The sequence below is a fragment of the Staurois parvus genome, unplaced genomic scaffold (assembly GCF_062004578.1).
Source record: "Staurois parvus isolate SC_StPar_1 unplaced genomic scaffold, SC_StPar_1.0 ptg000176l, whole genome shotgun sequence".
NCBI classification, from domain to species: domain Eukaryota; kingdom Metazoa; phylum Chordata; class Amphibia; order Anura; family Ranidae; genus Staurois; species Staurois parvus.
Genome location: NW_028317972.1, coordinates 1,035,626 through 1,056,228, shown reverse-complemented (window position 1 = coordinate 1,056,228; position 20,603 = coordinate 1,035,626). Strand labels below are relative to the sequence as shown.

Sequence of the window (20,603 nt, the reverse complement as noted above, 5' to 3'; positions counted from 1 at the left end):
TGGGTAAATGCAGCTTCTACAAAGTTAGCATCGCAGCGGACTGAGGCTTTTAAGACCCCATACACATGAGCATTTAGAACAGATACTGAAAAGATGAAAACAAACAGGTATAACATCAGTTGTTATTCAGGTTGATCAGCTCACTTTTTTTAATCATGTTTGAAATAACCTAGCTGACAATTGGCATAGTGGAGTCTCTTGTCCAGTGCTGAATGATATGTTAACCAATCCCAAGATGGGGCTTTACTTCCTGGGCAGACGCATTGCTGTGCACAATGCTGCAGAGGTCAAATCTAACTTGGAACCATCACCTGCTCTTGGAGTAGGGCAGTAAGACTCCAGTGTCGATGGGCAACTTCAGCTGTGGCTAATAAATGACAGTTTCTCTTTAATATCCTGTTTTTAAACCTAACTGTTTAAAATATACATTGGTGAAAGCCCCCTGCTAACATTTTCTGATGTTGTTTGCATGAAAATGTAAATGCAAACAAACATGTTCAACCAATGCACCTAAATCCAATACAACATGACAAGAAAACACCCATCCACTGACAAAGCCAAGAAAAAAACAGCAGATGACAAATCACCAGTCAGCTTAATATGTTACTGAACCCACAACAGTAAAATCAGCCTGTATACAGTAAAGCATGCTTTTTATACGCACTGTGAAACCTGAGGGGTAATCCTCTGCATCGTGTAAAAATGATGTTTGATCCTGTCTTCTCTGATCCTCCCCTTCTAATGTCCCAAATCCATCTACTGATAAAACAGAGCCTTGGGGGCAAGCTGCTCATGCCAAGTTTGATGTGTATTGCTAGAGGGGTTTTTTTTCTTGGGAGAGTGCATGTGATCAGCACAGGGCCAAATCAGCACTATCCAGACAGAGGGTCGTGGTCCTGCAGTCTCATAGAACAATCAGGCGAGAATAAAAACTCCTTCTACAAGCTAGAAGCAGAAGGCTGCTCTAACTGCTGATTTGAAAAGGTATTTAGCAGTTTATATTTACTAAAATAATTGCATTTCCATGTTCTGTGTACTGTGGGAGACCAGATATAGCGAATGCAGCGCCATGAGTTTAGTAACACTTTAATAAAATAATCAAGTTCATGTAAGCATTAATGGCAACCAACGCTGGTACATGTTTTCCTGCCCATAAAGTGAAAATTGGAAAAATCTCTGCAGACTGAATGCCAATTGCTTCTTTTCCTACGAAGAAAAGGAAACCCTCTTCCCATCCTGCATGCAGTGTATCAGCCAAGCTGGAAAGTTTAGTGCATTTTTCACCTCTGCAGTGATTCCAGCCATTCTATTCCAAATGGTCATTCTTACCAAGTGATCTGCCAGTCTGCAGCCTCTGAAACTCATCTGAAATTTTAGTTATGGCTGGAATTTGGTATGGTGGCACTGGTCACTAACATGTTTTTAGTAACCATAAGAGTGCCATAAGTTATTACCCTACTTTCTCAACTATGCATACCACTTACTGTGGCATTTCATACTTTCCTTTGCATTTTCCTTATGTAAAACACATTAAAAATTAAATGGGACATACAGAATAAGACTTCATATCAGCAGAAAGAAGGAGCAGTCAACAACCCAGGTGTGGAGCTTTTACTGTAGCACCCCTGAGAAACATATAAATCTGGCCAGCAATTCAATCTGCTACAATTAGTTTTAGGACCAATGTTGACTTGACTAGCTTCTTTGGACATCAGTTTGACAAGTTTCTGAGATAAGGTGCAGTTGACCTGATTCAGCTGCTTTTGCATTCCTGTAGACTTGTATAGAGAGAGAAGCCTGTCAACACTGGACCTAAGAGTGAATTTTCTTACTCCTGAATACAGACATTGAAGTTGATAAAAGTCAGGCCAGCTAACATAGGATTAAAGAAGAACTCTTGCTTTGCATGATAACTACAGGATAACTTTCTGCTTACCAGGTGTGGCATCTGGACTCGAACATCAACAGCATCGACTGGGGCTCCATCCAGAGATTGTACATCTGTGCAACATTGATTTTCCTTGTATTTCCGATTTCGTGCTGGTTTTGTATTCCGGTCCTTCTTTAGGTCTGGCATGTGATGGCTATCCCCATTCTGAGTCTGCAATTAAAAGAATTGAAGACATTTGCTTCATTAATAAATACTTAGACTGCCTTTGCTGACCCTTCTTTTGAAAATGCTAGGATACTGGCTGATGTGCTTATCCCCTCTTACTTTCATACTCTGAGTCACATAGCTGAAACAATTGTACTACTTTAGCAATTATAAGGTACTGAGGGTCAATTTCTCACTGCACAGCTTTTCCATAAAACAAAAGTTTACTTGTGAAAGTTTCATATAAGTAACCTTATAGCACATGGACCAGCTTTGTTTGCAAACATTGTAAGCACAAACACTTTATATTTTGTCACCTTTTTTTTTCAGGAGAGGGAGGGAGTGGGGCTGAGCCGTGGCTCTGTGTGTAAATGGACAAGCAGAACCACGACTCGGGAGCACCCCTGGCTCCAGAGCCCCCATAGCAAGCTGCTTGCTACGGGGGGCACCCGACAGGAAGGAGGGATCAGGAGCACCAGTGGGTGACCCAAGAAATGGAGGATGCGGGCTGCTCTGTGCAAAACCACTGTACAGAGCAGGTAAGTATGACATTTGTTATTTAAAAAAACCCCCACAAGACTTTAGTATCACTATAAGTGTATGTATAGTCATTTTCTATATCTTATTATCTGATACAGATTAAAGATAGAGAGAGATTTAATTTCAGCTCCTGTCCTGAAGACACAACAGTACCTCATTAGACCGTTATCACCCTCACCTCTTGTTCTGACGACAACTGTAAAGGTTTGGATTTCCTATCACTTTCTGTCTCCGTGACAAGGTCCACAAAGCAAAAGGATAGGGTGAATTCACCCAGTGGGGACAAATAAAAAAAAACAGTAAAAATTTGAAAGGGGTTTTAAACTTTCCTACTCTATCTGAAACAAAAAAAAAAAAAAAAAAAGGTTTTGGCCCAATATAATAAAGTTTTATTTTCTTAAAGGCCCATCCATACAACACCAGAACTGAGGAGACATGTAGATAGCTAGCAGCGGGTGATTATGTCCTATACTGTATTTGACAAGTTCTTCTAGTTCTCACCTTCTCTGAAGGAAGCTTTATTAGATCCAAGCTGTCCATACTGTTCCTATGTAGCTTCTTGGGTCTGGCCCCTACAAAAAATACCATAAAAAAAAACTTGTCATTTACAACTCCATTCAGATATCGCAATAGATAGCATATCAATAACATTACATTTCCTGTACGGTGCAGTCATACATATGGATACATGTTCATCTTTATGTCTCCTGTGCGCATTTAAGGCCCAATTCACACTACTGTAGTGCGACACTAGGCATTATGCATATGTCTGTCTCCACATTTATGGTATAGGGCAGCTTATTCATTTAAATTAGAAAATGAGATGCACATATGGAGGGAGCGCCAGACCCAAAATTAAGAGAGTCCAAATTAATTTATTTATATTATGTTAAAAGACAGCCAATGTGTATCGGGCGTCAAAGGAACTCTCCCTTCATCAGGGCTTTAGTTAAAAATGAGAACCTTGAATGGACATGAAGTAAAGGCATTGCTGTTTGAATCTGTGCAAGGAAGCCGATTGCTGGATTAGGATTCCTGGCCAGCAGGCTTATTATTTTGACTGCTGGCCAGGAGTCAGAATCCAGCAATCAGCTTCCCTGCACAGATGCAAGCAGGAAAGCCTTTACTTGGGAGTCCATTCAAGGTTCTCATTATTAACTGAAGCCCTGGTGAAGGGGGAGATCCTTTGACTCCTGAAACATGTTAGCTACCTTTTAACACACTATCAATAAATTAATTTGAAGTCTTATCTTTCAGTCTGGCACTTCTTCCATATATGCACATTGTTTTCTCATGACCTGTTGGGGTACCCACTGGAGGGTAGCCTTGTCTGTTGTCAACAGCCTAACCTGAGCCAGTGCCTTTTTATCCAAAACACTAAAAAACAGTAAAAAACACAAACAAAAAAAAGGTCAGGTATTTTCTTCCAGGTCTCTCTGAACAGCACTGTTAATGTGCCATCTCACTAGCTTGTTTAAACTCATATCAAGGTCCCAGCGTCTCTCGGATACCCTTTTGTTTTTCATTGGAGCATTCATTTCAATTGGCTGCCCTACAAGTGAGAAGCACAGCAAAGAAGCCTAGGAATCTTTTTGAGCTTTGAGTGTATTTCAGCATGGTGCTTTGCCATGTTTGCAGTGCAATGTATGCATGCAAAACTGTGCATTTGGAATCCATTAAAATAAACAGCACTGCAAGTGTGACACACGTTTTTTCGCAGGTCCTAGATAATCACAAGATTTTGCAGGCTTTTATATGCTAAACAAGTGTGAATGTAGCCTGAATATTTATAACAGGAACAATTCATAGTAGAAACAGACCATGGATTAACAGAAGGTATGCATGTTGTGGTTATGAGAAACTATAGAAGCATTATCAAGCTTTCTCATTTCACATAACGTTCTGAGTGATCACATGACATCACACTGCTGCATGTGATCACGACAGTACAGTGGTAGGTTACACTAAATTGGCTATTATTGATCACATGACTCTCCGTACATATGCCAGCTTGCAATACACTGTTCCTGATGAGGAGTCACTGGGAGTAAATCCAAAGACTACATACTTTCATTCTAAACACACAGTGTAGGGAATGAACACAGTTTTTTTTCCTCTGTAGAAGTGGCAGTGACAATCCGAGGGGGAGACATACAACTAAATTTTGCTAATTTAAAAAAAAAATATAGAATTCAATTTGTAAAAGTGTCTGAAAAGAAAATGGTCTTTAGTGCCCTATAACACCCAATCAAACCAACATTTGCATTGATAGCAGAGGCAAGACCAACAGAATTCATCTGCACCCTCAGGCTGGCTCTCTCTTCTAATTAATATCACTTTTCAGCTTTCATAATCAGATTCTTCAATATGCAATATAATGCATGGCACAGTTTATTTTCCCCATAGCTAAACAAATGCAGGGACCTGATCATAAAATTTATGTGGAAACATTTTTTTTTGCTAAAAAACACATGACCCGCCAGATGTTTGGACTGGTCTATCTGAGAATGGACCCCAAATCTCAGGGTCACTGGTTCATCACAATGTTTTCCTTTTTGTTTCCCATGTATTTTCTTTAACTGTTTTCATGTGTTATCTTGTTACTTCCATGTTTTCACATTGACAGTACTGTGTAAAAATATTCCCCCCCTCCCCACTTGGATTCTTCCTAATTTTGTAATGTCGGGAGCCCACAATTACAATGGATTTAATTTGGATTTTATTTGACACAAAATAAATAATACTGACATTATGGATTATTTTTTGTAGACTCAATTTAATCCCATGTTATAACACAATTGATAAAAGTTCAAGAGAATGGTTTACTGAGATTTCTTTATAGATGTATTTAATACCATAAAACATATTAAGCACTGAGCATATTTTTTAACAGTGCCTGTCTTCGCACTTATGGTATAGGGCAACCCATTAATTTCAATTAGAATATAACTTGCATTTATAGAAGAAGCGCCAAACTGAAAGATAAAGAGTCATAATGAATGTATTGATATCGTGTTAAAAAACAACCAACACATTTAGGGGGTCAAAGGAACTCTCCCTTCATCAGGGCTTTAGTTAAAAATGAGAACCTTGACTGGACTCGATGTAAAGGCTTTCCTGTTTGAATCTGTACAAGGAAGCTGATTGCTGGATTAGGATTCCTGGCCAGCAGGCTTCTTATTTTGACTGCTGATGCAGATACTGCTGGCCAGGAGTCAGAATCCAGCAATCAGCTTCCCTGCACAGATGCAAGCAGGAAAGCCTTTACTTTGAGTCCATTCAAGGTTATCATTGTTAACTGAAGCCTTGGTGAGGGAGGAGATCCTTTGACCCCTGAAACATGTTGGCTGTCTTTTAACACACTATCAAAAATGAATTTGGACTCTTATCTTTCAGTCTGGTGCTTCTTCCATTTATGCACATTGTTTTCTCATGACCTGCTGGGGTACCCACTGGAGGGTAGCCTTGTCTGTTGTCAACAGCCTAACCTGAGCCAGTGCCTTTTTATCCAAAACACATAAACAACACAAAAAACTGTAAAAACACATACAAAAAAAGGTCAGGTATTTTCTTCCAGGTCTCTGTGAACAGCACAGTTAATGAGCCCCAGCTACCTCTAGAGCCAGTGCAGATGGGTCAAATTGTACAAAATCTCAAAAATTCTCTACATGAACCACGAAGTATTTGGTAACCAACAAGACATGTGTCCTTCATTACAAACACATATACACATTCAGATTAATAGTAATGTCAAAAAAATACTGCTCAGAGCCCAGGCCTCCTGTCTTGTCGCAATGTTGGGTTCGGCGCGTGCATAGTGAAAAGACAGTCTGCACAGTATACCAGCTTGGTAAATGAAACAGTGTGTGTGTGACTGGGTAGGGACATTAGAGTGCAAGCTCCTCTGGTGCAGATATGAGTTTAAATGGTTTATAACCTGTGTAACATTATAAAATATTAATGCTAAGTAAGGCCTGGGTTACATTAGCATCATCTTCTGAACAATGATTCGTGGTAGATCACTTTTCAGGGGGCGTTTAACAGGTGTTGAGGAGGTGTTATGTCGCTTCCTCTACACCTGTTTTAACTCTTAAAAACCCACACTCCCAGCTGCAACCACGTGTACTGCACATAGCTACAGGGTGGTTGACACCATGGGCCCATTCATAATACTGCCCGCCAAATTCGACAGCGGGAAAACTTCTTTCTGCATTGCAGCTGTGGCTTCTGTATACTTCCATATGGCAGCTTAGGGGAGCAGTTGAGGGTGGGAAAAATGCAGCACAACAGAGTGTTTTTACCACACCCCAGCTGCTAGTGTAAAATAAGCCTGAATGTACAAAAACTGTCCAACTGTGACGGGTGCATTAGAATGTATGCTGTTCTGGTGCATGGTTCGCTGTTCTCAGTACAGCATTGTGGAATTTCTGAGCAATATACAGTAGATGTATAATAATAACAATAATAGTGTGTGACTGTGGTGGGGACATTAGAGTGTAAGCTTCTAGGGTGCAGGGCTGAAGTCAGTGTTCTTAGTATAGCTCTGCAAAATATGTGAGTGCTACAAAAATACATAAATTAGATAAATTGTTCCAGTACCCTATACTGAACAAGATATTACTGCCAGACTCTTTAGGGAAAAGGAATCCGGGAATAATTTAACTTTCCAGCATTGACACAATCTAAAAACAGATTAGGTGGACTGCCAACTTAGATATATACAATCTCATGTGTAGTAGGGGTCAACAAATATGGCTTCTGTTTACTCACCCGTTTAATTAAAGTCCATGGCAATCGTGCAGACTTTTATCATGATTAAAGACAGTAAACAACCACCACAGTGAATCTAGTAATTCCTTGTGATACACGGTGCTGGGTTCGAGACTGAGGGTGCAGCTGTTGGCAGTGTCTTGGTACCAGTTTCTTTGTAGCTTCCGGCAGCTTGTGAATTTGAATTCTGTCTCGGATACTTTGCAGTCCATCCCCTCCCTGAAAAGTGTGCCAAGCTCGGCAAACGGAAACTCTCAGGGGTGTTTGTAAATGGTCCCTCTGTCTCTCAGGTCAGCTGTGATCATACAGGAGTTTTACGTGGAGGAACTGGCCAGAGATCTGCATTCGGGGCGTGCTTCAGAGACACTGAGCCACACTCTGGGCAGACGTTAAAAATAAAGATGTGGGCACATTTGGAGAGCCTGTTCCCGGATGTCTGGAGGTTTTTCTCTTCCCTGCTGTGTGGTTTCCAGAAAAATGATTTTAAGACGATTGATATAATAATAATAGTGCAAAAAAGGATGCACTTAATAAAACAGGGCAATGGAAATAATGCAGTATCACTGCTGAACGTTTGTTCATTTTTTCCTTAGATGGTCACAATAATTCCTAAACCCGCTTGAGGCCCTGAACAAAAGCTCCTAACTGCCTAAGGCACTAGTGACACCATAGTACATTGGTGGCCTTTGTGCCATTCTTGGTGCCACCATTTACCAGATCAGACTGCTTGTCATTGTGGCTGAAGTAACAAAGTCCAGAATGTTGACACCTCTAATGAGGCCAGCAAAGATCCATCTGTGACTCCAATGAGGGAGTAGAGGAGCTCAATTATCCCCCACCTCAAACTATAATGAGTAACAAAAGCAAATGAATAGTATCTCTGGCCAATGAAGAAACATCCCAACATGTAGACATACTCCTTCAACATTATCCTGCCTTCTGGCCCATGACTTCAATATTTTTACTTGGTATTCTAAATGATGAGAAACGGCTTATTTTTAAATATGTTACTGTGTTTTGATATTTGAATATTTTAAGTCTACCTTCTTTTATTGCAGTGAGAGATCATTTGAAAAGGGAATCTAGTACCAAACAGTTCCTTAAACTTTGACCCCACCTTACATCATTCTGACAAAAATCATAGCTTATGCAGGATCAGAGCAGGGAAAACTCCCCTTTCATGTTGAGAGAGTAGCAGCACCTATGACTGTGACGGTCGCGGCGTCAGGCCCCCAGCCCTTCTCACCAACTCATGACCGAAGGACTAGCCAATCTAAAACCGCACTGTCACGTGCGTAACAATACCACGCTCAGCTGCACAAAGAATGTCCAGCTAATTGACCACAATCTATGTACTGCAGCCTGAGAGCAATTGTTACTGGGTCAGGTTAATTACGCAATTAACCCTTCACACTGCCACCACCGCCTTTTTGTACAGAGAAAGAGGAAACTCACCAATCTTAGCAGTAACACTATGATGTTTGAATAATCGTCTGTATACACACTGTCACCACAGGCAGATGTATACAGAGGTTTAAAACACACAGTAGCACTCTTCAGAGACAAGGATTCTTAGTTTGCATTAAAGAGCTTTAGAAACAGTTCAACACTTTTCAGAAAATAAGATTTATTACTAGAAAGGTCAAAGTGGTGCAATAAAAGTATTTACAGAAAAAGATGTAGTATATATATACATACACACACACACACACACACACACACACACAGAGCAATACCACAACAGAGATAACAGAAAGAAGTTTAGAGAGGTAGGATACTTTCCGTCAGCCTTGGTTTAAGCAGTTTCAAGGGTCCTGAGCAAAAGGGTGCCTTTTCTCCCAAAGTTGGTTCCTGATGTTAAAGGGGAGAATTCTTCAACTTTTTGTTCCAAGCATAACAGCCTTTTTCTAGGAACCCAACAGGGTGTCTCCTTAAAGCAGAGAACCAAATCACCTCATTTGGGGAGGGGTGTTTTAGGCGGGGAACTCAGGCTATGACCAAATCCCTCACAGTTTATATCATGGTCAATAACCTTCCCTAGGTACATGTAGCAGCCTAGCCATTAGTAGATTAATATGAAGAATGATATCCTGAACGTTCAGACATCAAATATGCCATATTTTACTATTTCAGCTAGAACTATATGGCTTCCTACTCTCCTGTAGACTTTAATTAGGGGTGGAAGATATCAGGCGACTCGCATTAAAATGACCAATCTGAATATATGTTTTGCTTTATGGTATGTATTACCTACGAGAAATTACGAAATTGTATGAAAAAGTGTTTTCAGATGGGATATATGTTTTACTGCTATCCTGGAATGCTTTTGAAGTCCAGTGACTGCTGGGTTTATGGCTTTACAATCAGCTTCAGAGCAAGAGTTTGCCAGACACTCTGGCATCAGCTAATTGAGTTTACAACCATGAAGTTGATATCCAACTGTGTCCTGTGCCACGTGTCACTCAACAGAGAGGGAGGGGGGAGCTGATTTGGAGTGAGAAATGATACAAGATGGAGGGTCTTTACCAAAATGGATGTTCGCGTCCATATTTGTATGTACAATTGCTACAATGACAATTCAGCAGTTTTATCTCCCTGCAGGAAAATTATGTGTTCACTGAAAGGACTATTTTTCCATTTACTAATGATTATGGAAAGGCATGCACAGATAACTGCTGTGATAGCCCAGCACCTTTCATCTACAGGTATATGCAGTTGTGGATACATGTATTCCTGGAACATGAATTTAGTGCAACTATTTATATATTATATATATATATATATATATATATATATATATATATATTATAAAAAAGATTCATCTGTTGGGTAACTGTAATTGTGGAGACAGCCTTCTAACGATCATCTCAGAACAAAGTGGATTTTACATCTGAGCAAAACACAAGAGACAATATACTGAAGAGCTTGTGCACTTAGCGAGTCAGAGGGATGTAGGTTTGTGGCAAAAAACAGAAAATCAGCATGATAATCCTTTCTGTAAAAATAAAAGCATTCATGTCACTTAAAAGCACAATTGGCAGCCAGAATAATGGGGACGCAGTTAGGAACACCATCTGAATGTGGAGAATAGTATGTACTACAGCAGATGTTCACAGATAATCGCTGAATGTCAGCATTTTTACCATAAAAGAATTCTGAAATGCAGTTAGCGTACAACTCTGCTTTGGAGTAAGGCAAAATTAAACAAAGAAAAAATCTTGTGTTATGGCTGTTTTGGATTTCTAAAAAGGTTAATCTACTCAAAAGAAACATTTCAGATCCAGGGGAGGAGGGCAAAAGTGGGTCCAGTTAACTTTGGTTCCAGCAGTGATACAGTGCCTTGATGCCCCTTGACATTTTCCACATTTTGTCATGTTAAAACCAAAAACGTAAATGTATTTTTTGGGAATTTATCTGATAGACCAACACAAAATGGCACATAATTGTGAAGTGGAAGGAAAATGATAAATGAATTTCAGAATTTTTTACAAATAAATATGTGAAAAGTGTGGTGTGCATTTGTATTCAGCTCCCCTTAGTCAATACTTTGTAGAATCACCTTTCACTGCAATTACAGCTGCAAGTCGTTTTGGGTATGTCTCTACCAGTTTTGCACATCTAGAGAGTGAAATTTTTACCCATTCTTCTTTGCAAAATAGCTCAAGCTCTGTCAGATAGGATGAAGGGCATCTTGCCACAGATTTTTTATTGGATTTAGGTCTAGACTTTGACTGGCCATTCTAACACATGAATATGCTTTGATCTAAAGGAGTCCATTGTAGCTCTGGCTGTATGTTTAGAGTTGTTGTCCTGCTGGAAGGTGAACCTCCGCCCCAGTCTCAGGTCATTTACAGACTCTAACAGGTTTTCTAAGATTGCCCTGTATTTGGCTCCAACCATTTTCCCATTAACACTGACCAGCTTTTCCTGTCCATGCTGAAGAAAAGCATCCCCACAACATGAGGCTGCCACCACCATGTTTCACGGAGGGGATGGTGTGTTCAGGGTGATCTGCAGTGTTAGTTTTCTGCCACACATAGTGTTTTGCTTTTAGGCCAAAAAGTTTAATTTTGGTCTTATCTGATCAGAGCACCTTCTTCCACCTATTTGCTGTCCCCCCTCCCCACATGGCTTCTCCTAAACTGCAAAGGACTTCTTAGGCTACGTTCACACTAGCCTTGTTAGCAAGCGGCAGACAGGCGTTTGGGAAGTGTTTTTACCGTTTTAAATGCCTGGGAAAATTCTGCACATTGTAGCACATAGTGCTGTTCAAACGGGAGCGTTAGCGCCGCGTTGCGTTGTGGCAAAACGGACACCTCTGGTCGAGTCAGGAGGAGTTGAAGCCTCCTATTCAAGTCTATGGTGCCGCTCCGCAAATGCCCGTCCAGCGTATGTGGTGCAGTTGAGAGGCGTTTGTGGAGCGGTAACACCTTTCAAACTTCATTATAGGCATTTGTGGGGCGCTTTTAATGCTTGGCAAACACCTAGCAAATGCCGCTAAACCGCGCATGCGGAGCGTTAAAAACGCTCCGCAAACACCAGACCAACGCTTGTCAAACGCTATAGGGGCGTTTGGCAAGAGTTGAAAAAACAGTCAAGTGTGAACGAGCCCTTATGGCTTTCTTTATGCCACTCTTCCATAAAGGCCAGATTTGTGGAGTGCATGACTAAGGGCTCATGTACACTGCAGCTGATATACTGACGTTCAAGAGCTTTTCTGCATTTTTTTCAGCAGTTGAGGCAGTTGAGTTTACAGTAATTTTTTTGAATGCAGCAAAATTGTGTTCAGAAGTAGATTTTACCGGCATTTCAAACGCTTGTAAACGCATTTATAAACATTTGCGTTTAGAAGCGTTTTGTGACTGGTCCATATCCAGAGCACAATTCACTAAGCGGTATCTTACCGCATCTAAGTATGCGGTAGGATACCGTATAGCATTTTAAAAAGAAATCCCATTTGAATCCAGTAAAAAAGGCTATTAAAATACCGCATGAGTTATTTTATCAAGTTATGGGGTATTTTAGTATTGAAAAGCATGCATTAATGTTTCAGCTGTCAGCGGGTTTCCCCACTGACAGCTGAATGTAAAAGAAAGAATTGGCAGCAATTAAAACATTTTTAAAAAACGGCGTGGGGTCCCCCTCCCCATCCATACTAAGCCCTTCGGGTCTAGTATGGATTTTGAAGGGAAGCCCCACACCAAAATTAAAAAAAAAAAAAAAAAAGCGTGGGGGTCCCCCCCAAAATCCATACCAGACCCTTATCCGAGCATGCAGCCTGGCAGGTCAGGGAAGGGGGGGGGGGGCGAGCGAGCACAAGCTCCTGAACCCTACCATGCCCCATGCCTTCAACATTGGGGGGTGTTTTGGGGTAGTGGGAGCTCCCGCCCCAAAGCACCTTGTCCCCATGTTGATGGGAACAAGGGCCTCTTCCCCACAACCATGGGCTGTGGTTGTGGGGGTCTGCGGGCGGGGGGCTTATCGGAATCTGGAAGCCCCCTTTAGCAAAAGGGCCCCCAGATCCCGCCCCCCCCTCACGTGAATGAGGGGCGGGACCCATGTGACATCATCGACCGGGGCATGCTGGTCACTGATGTCACAAGGGGACGGTAACTCATACGTGAAGGCCCCGCTCCTTACATATTTAATAACTAACAAAGCAGCTCAGACAACCGGGGGCCAGCATCAGGAGCGGAGCCGGTTTTTTTTCCTTTCTCGGAGCGGCGGCGGGCATTGTGATTGACATTGGATCTACTTCGGGGGACATTCTTTTGTTTTCCTTCTTTTAATAAAGGACTTGTCAAAGAATGTCTCCTTTTTTTTTCACACTACAGCTTTTTTTTCGTGAATGGGTAGTGGTACCATGTACCCCAGAGTCACGTGGGGGACAGGATCTGGGGGCCTTTGGGTTGTGGGGTAGAGACCCTTGTCCTCATCAACATGGGGACAAGGTGCTTGGGGGGGGGGAGCCCCCTCCACCCCAAAGCACCCACCCATGTTGAGGGCATGTGGCCTTGTATAGTTCAGGAGGAGGGAGCTCATGCTTGCTCACCCCCCCCCCCTTTCTTGACCTGCCAGGCTGCATGCTCGGATAAGGGTCTGGTATGGATTTGGGGGGGAACACCACGCCATATTTTTTTTTATTTTGGGTGAGGCTTCCCCTCAAAATCCATACCAGACTCGAAGCGCTTGGTATGGATGGAGGGGGGTACCCCACGCCGTTTTTTGATTATTTTTTAATTGCCTTCAATTCTTTCTTTTACATTCAGCTGTCAGTGGGGAATCCTGCTGACAGCTGAAACATTACCGCATGGTTTTCACTACTAAAATACAGCAAGACTTGATAAAATAACTCATGCAGTATTTTAGTAGCCTTTTTTTTTGTGAATTTACTATTTTTCAGTGCATTCGGGGCATTTGGGAGGGTCTCCTGAGGTTATCTTTTAAAAACACTTCTAAACGCAAACGTGCATAAACGCGACAGGTAAACACGGCTAAACTGATGTTTTTAACCTAATTTTCTAGCAGTCGGTTTCCAGCGGTCAGAAGAGTTTTTCAAACGCCCTGTGTACATGAGCCCTATAGTTGTCTTGTGAACAGATACTCCCATCTGGGCTGTGGATCTCTGCATCTCCTCCAGAGTTACTATAGGCCTCTTGGCAGCTTCTCTGATTAATGCTCTCCTTGCCTGGCCTGTCAGTTTAGGTGGACTGCCATGTCTTGGTAGGTTTGCAGTTGTGTCATACTCTTTTCATCTTCAGATGATGGATTGAACAGTGCTCCATGAGATGCTCAAAGCTTGGGATATTTTTTTATAACCTAAAAAAAGAAAATTGCCCTGTGGCGCTCTTTCACAGTTTAGGTGCTGTTAATGTATTCAGTGAAACAAATCACTGCTAGTGTTTGAGTAAGGCTAGGTTCACACCTATGCAGGTTGCGTTTGAGCCATTTCTGCATTGCATTTTGCGTTGCGTTTTTGATGCGTTTTTTTTTCATATTTTTTTCTTGTTGCTAGGCAGATTTTAAAATGCAAAACGTATCAGAAATGCAGCAAAAACGCATAAAAAATGCAATACATGCTTTTCTACAGTGTTTCCACTAACGTCTATAGAAACAAAAACGCACCTTTTTGCGTTTAAAAAAGTTCCTGACCCTTTCCAAAAAACACACTGGGTGAAAACGTGGAGATGTGAACTGTCCCAAAGGAAATCATGTTAAATGGACTGTACTGCGTTTCTGCAAAATGCTGCAGAAAACACTTAGGTGTGAACCTAGGGTAACAACGTGGTCTACTCACTGACTGAACCTTGTAACAACTTAAAAGTAAACACATGATACAACGTAACAAATTCTTCATACTGTGACGTGAGAATAAACATAATCCCGGCGGTAAGGCCGTATAATTAGACATATATACAAACACTATTAGGCTAGGCTGCCGACTCCAATCTGGTTTAGTAAGACCGATATCTGAAATGAATAAATGGGGAAGGGGAGAGAGGTGCCCAAGGAACCAATATAGTGTGGTATGTCAATTTATTAAAAAGATCATTAAAATCATATAATATTGCACTCACAAGGGTGAAGTGTTTGCAGGCATGTCATTATGACAGAAGTCCATAACGGCAGGAAGATGGATAGTTTGATCCACTGGGAACTGGATAGATAGGCAGCCACTGGAGGTGCAGAGAGGATGAGCACCTTAGAGAGCGGGATGAAAAGCCATAAGCATAGCAAAAAGAGCTTCAGCCACTGTGTGTACTAGTGAATCAGTGGATCGGTGGATTGCTGGAACCAAAGCTTCACTGGAAAGGACTGTCGTACAGGAAAGGATGAGCAGCCTGGTAACACCACGGAGGCAGTGAGTGTGTGTGACTCTAGGGAGCGTGTTTTCTGAAGAACAAACTACCTTCATCAGGCTTTTCCCACCCACATTGCAGTCTTACTACTAATTGAGATGTTCCCACTCCTTCCATTACATCTGCATACTAAAATATTACAAATCTAGCAGGGATGGTGAGAACCCCCCATAATAGGCACACCACGTGTACAGACCCAGGAATTTAATGCAGGGATTACACCAGTAGAGTTGTCACGAGATCAGAGAGAGAAGTGGCTTAACTCTTCAACATCTGCTAAACACTGGAATATCAGTTTTGGGTGGACTGACCTTTAAGTGTTGTTATACACAACCATGATCTCATTCTTGGCGTTGCAGGATAGGACTGCAGCATTTGCAAACCCACAGGCGTCTGCGGACCAATGGATCGGATTACGGCCACCCTGGAGTCACATTACATACTTTGTGCAATTGTGGCTGCTTTCAGTCTAATAAAATACCAAAACGGGAATGATGTCATTCTGTATAGACAATTCTGACCATTCCAAATGAACATCTGATCTATAAAGTAGACTTGCAGTGATACAAGAGTGGAGCAGCAGGACATCACCACTGCACAGCACTAGTAAGCTGCAAATAGGGCCTGTTCTCAGCATACATCGGAGAGATTATTTTTACACACACACACTTTAACTTCAATTTGTCTATTTTCTAGAATAGGTATTAGCAAATAGAAACGCAGGCCGACAAGGAACAACAAGTCCCAGCATGCCTGGCCAATAATACCAGCTGTAAGACGGTGAGTAAATAAAGTAAATATTTAGGTCATCAGAAGATCAGGAAGCAAAGGAAAATTAACCCAACATCTGCTAAGCAGCTGCTTATTTTCGCCAAAGCAAATGACAGCCTTAAAAAAAAAAAAAGGATAAAAACATATTTATGACATCTGAAGGGACTCAAAATACAAGAAGGTGGAGTAATCGTGAACATAATGTATATGTTGGCATTTTTCAGAAAGTTTGCCTAAAATGTATTGAGAATGCTTTTCATTGAAGGAACTAAAGGAACATATATTTTGTGATTGTTTTAGACAACTTATTTGATTTGAAGAAGATTTATCACCAGAAGAAAACTTGTTAATTCAAAAATGGGTCTTTGTTCCCATAGTAAAATCAGAGCTGACAACAGCACACACGGGCTACTACACTTGTCTGAGACAGCTTAGTGTAGTGCCTGGCTTGTTCTGTTGTCAGCATGCTTTTTTGTATATAAAAGTGCTCTTTGCGAGCTGCAATCATTCACAAACAATCTGAGTTTCCACTCTGTCCCCATGAATAGCAGGCTGCAGGTCTGGACCCTATGCGAACCAAAGAGAGATAAGACAGCACAGCACAGTTTTGTTTGGCGTTTTAGGAGAAGGTGGGCTCAGTGTGCGCTGCCTATTACACCACCTCCCCTCCTGAGCTGTCACTCAGAACTCTGTTACATTGATGGGTGATATTAGATAGCTAGGTAGGTGGGCAACGCTAGCTATCCAACATCACAACTCAGCAGCACCTACACAGATTTAGAAGGGAAACAGGATCCCCTAGAGCAGGGGTAGGCAAACTTTTGAGCTAACTACAACTACATAAAAAATGCAAAAATCACACACTCAGTCATAAAAAGGAAATTTTTATAAAATAAATATTGTAAACATTCAATTCCTGCACATTCACCCCTCAGATCACCCCAATTTCTGAACCTTCACGCCTCAGATCATCCCAGTTCCTGCTCCTTCACAACTCAGATCACCCCAATTCCTGCACATTCATCCCTCGGATCATCTCAATTCCTGCACATTCACCCCTCAGATCACCACAATTCCTGCACCATCACCCCTCAGATCACTCCAATTCCTGCACCTTCACCTCAGTTCTCCACAATTCCTGCACATTGACTCATCAGATCACCCCAATTCCTGCACCTTCACATCTCAAATCAGCCCAATTCATGCACCTTCACACCTCAGATCATCCCAGTTCCTGTACATTTATTCCTCAGATCACCCCAATTCCTGAACCTTCACACCTCAATTAAATTACAATTCCTGCACTTTTATCCTTCAGATCAACTAAATTCTTGTACCGTCACACCTCAGATCAGCCCCAATTCCTGCACATTCACCCCTCAGATCATCCCGTTTCCCGCACATTCACCCCTCAGATCATCCAGTTTCCTGCACCTTCACACTTCAAATTAGCCACAATTCCTGCACCTTAACACCTCAGTTCACCCCAATTCTTGCACCTTCACACCTCAGTTCACCCCAAGTCCTGCATCTTCACACCAGAGATCACCCCCAATTCCTGCATCTTCACACCTCAGATTAGCCCCAATTCCTGCACCTTCACCCCACAGATCACCCCAATACCTACATCTTCACACCTCAGTTCACACAATTTTCTGCACCTTCACAACTCCGATCACCCCAATTCTTCCACCTTCACCCCTCAGGTCAGCCCAATTCCTGCACCTTCACAGCTTGGTGCATCTGACTCAGCACGAGGACCAGATATAGCCTGTCTGATTTGAGGGTACAGTAAAAAAAAATACCGGGGGGCAGAGGATAGAGTCAGCAGTTTGCAGGGCAGTGTAGATAGGCAACTCCTATCCTCGTATTGATTAGTGGCTTCACATTAATAACTACTGCAATAGGGAACAATGATTTGGAAAGATGCTGAGTGTGTCTTTTTGTGTATGTTCCCTACTGCAGTAGTTCTTAACCACTTCCTGTCCGGACACTTTTACCCCCTTCCTGTCCAGGGCAATTTTCAGCTTTCAGCGCTATCACACTTTGAATGACAATTGCCCGGTCATGCAATACTGTACCCATATGAATTTTTTATAATTTTTTTGAGACAGATAAAGCTTTATTTTGGTGGTATTTATTCACCGCTGGGATTTTTATTTTTTTTACTATGTAAATGAAAAAGTCCAAATTTTGCAAATAAATAATATTTCATCATAAATCTTGGCCAAAATTTTTTCCGTTATTTTTTTAGTAAAAAAAAATCCAAATTAGTTTATAACCAAAAATTATAATTTTTAAACATTTGTTTTTACATTTTTATTTTATTTTTTTATATTATTTTTTGTTTTTATTTTATTTTTTTTACATACTGTCACCCTAGCAGTACACTGTACTACTTGTGGGGGGTGATGAAGATTTTTTTTTTTACACTGATTGCTTTTACACCGATATAGGATGTAAAAGCAATCATTTCTCTTTCTCTCTGTCTGCATTCTTGCAGTCATTGAGAAGTACTGAGTGAGCTGTGATTGGTCACAGCTTGTCACATGGTACAAGGCTGTTGTGAATAGCCTTGTACCATGTGACCTCTGTGATCATTCACGTACACGTGACATCTTGCTTACTACTTTGCATGTGATCACTGATTCGCCAATCAGTGATTACATGATCGGGACCTCGTACAGAGGTCCCGTCCGACGATCGGTGTTTCACTGTGTCCGGAGGACACAGCGGGCACCGGATCGCGGTGCTGCGTGCTCCCAGGGAGCGCGCACAGCTAGAAAAGGCGGGTGCCGTTTATGAACGGCAACCCACCCCTGGACTGCCACCGCCCTGCCGTTTATAAACAGCAGGCGGACGGCAAGAGGTTAATTTGGAACCACTAGTCAACATGATAGGAGTTGCCGATTTAAAAAAAAAATAAAAATTTTCATATCATTTTAAGAAAATATATGGTGCTGAGGGGAGACATCTTTTAACACACAAAAAAGCACAGAGAGGTAAGTGAGCACAAAAATCCAACTGAGCTGCTGAAAACACCAAAAAGGTACCAAAAGACCCTCCAAAGCATCAATATAAAAAAGTGGGTGCAGCGCTAAATGTATATCATAATACAAAATATCAAAGTGCACAATACACAAATAAAATTGATGATGAATACATAAATGTTCAATACAACATAAAGTGAAAAGTGATGTGTAATAAAGTGATATTGCAATGACAATAAAGTGACTCAGTAGCAACATATAACTTTGTCACTGTATAGTGACCAATGGTGCTTAATAAAGTGCTAGTATAATAATTTCAATGTCCAAAAAGGTGATATATGGAAGATCTGATGATGATCTTCAATTGCTGGTGATCTATAAAATCTATCCACTAGTATGGTGATATGTCCAGTAATATAAAGATTGCGCACTCACTAGATGCGCAATCAAATAGAGGATTTAGAGATAGCACTCTCAGTAGATCAACTGAAGATCCCTCTAAAGGCAAGTATGGTCTGGTCTGGAGTTCCCTCACTGCTTCCTCTGCTGTCAGAAGGGGACTGTGACTATTGGCTGGGAGTGCGCTTCCCTCCCTGCCTCCCCCCTCCTTCTCCTCTTCCCGCAGCCTAGTTCGCTCACTTCCACTTCTCTGATGGCTCAGACAGCAGCCCCGGGGTCCGGTGTACGCGGTGGATGATTAGCAGTGGGCTGGCAAGTCCTTCGCCCGGGGATTGCACACTATGGAGCCGAATTGTAGCTTTCACAACCCACAGAGCTGCATTAGGGGAACGGCATAGCCATTGCTGACAGCAGAGGAAGCAATGAGGGAACTTCAGACGAGACCATACTTACCTTTAGAGGGATCTTCAGTTGATCTACTGAGAGTGTTATCTCTAAATGCGCTATTTGATTGCGCATCTGTTGAGTGCGCAATCTTTATATTACTGGACACATCATACTAGTGGATAGATTTTATAGATCATCAGCAATTGAAGATCATCATCATATCTTCCGTACATCATCTTTTTGGACATTGAAATTATTATATATACTAGCACTTTATTAAGCATCATTGGTCACTATACAGTGACAAAGTTATATGAGTCACTTTATTGTCATATAATATCCCTTTATTACACATCACTGGTCACTTTATGTTGTATTGAACATTTATGTATTCTATTCATCATCAATTTTATTTGTGTATTGTGCACTTTGATATTTCGTATTATGATATACATTTAGCGCTGCACCCACTTTTTTATACTTTAAACACACAGCTGACCTCCTGATTAGAAGTTTCATCTCAGGACAATGCTCGCAGCTGCCTCAAGTCAAAAGCTCACCACAGAATTTTGTTAGAAAATTTTAATTTTCAGAACAATTGTTTGATTTTCTACAGGTTACAGGGTTCAAACTGATGTTTCAAACCCAAAGTACCTTTCGCCAACGTGTTAACGCTTTCCCAAAAAAACGGACAGCAGTTGCCACTGAAACCACAAACTGATATCACAAATAAATATTCACACTCATGGGCCACTTTATTAGGTACACCTTGCTAGTGCCAATATAATATCC

The 20,603-nt window shown here is 41.4% G+C and overlaps 1 protein-coding gene and 1 long non-coding RNA gene across 2 annotated transcripts in view; one reads left to right on the top strand and one right to left on the bottom strand.

Moving 5' to 3' along the window:
- The window catches only part of LOC149462326 (uncharacterized), a 102,672-nt gene extending 100,517 nt beyond the window's left edge, over positions 1-2,155 (top strand). The window contains exon 2 of the long non-coding RNA XR_016312669.1: positions 1,940-2,155. This is a non-coding gene — a long non-coding RNA (uncharacterized LOC149462326). The remainder of the gene's footprint in view (positions 1-1,939) is intronic.
- GPSM1 (G protein signaling modulator 1) overlaps positions 1-20,603 on the bottom strand; it is a 396,418-nt gene that overhangs the window by 123,771 nt on the left and 252,044 nt on the right. Inside the window, exons 10-11 of the mRNA XM_089677029.1 lie at positions 3,137-3,207; positions 1,937-2,101 (exon numbers count right to left, since the gene is read on the bottom strand). Coding sequence (XP_089533155.1) covers positions 1,937-2,101; positions 3,137-3,207 — 236 coding nt within the window. The remainder of the gene's footprint in view (positions 1-1,936; positions 2,102-3,136; positions 3,208-20,603) is intronic.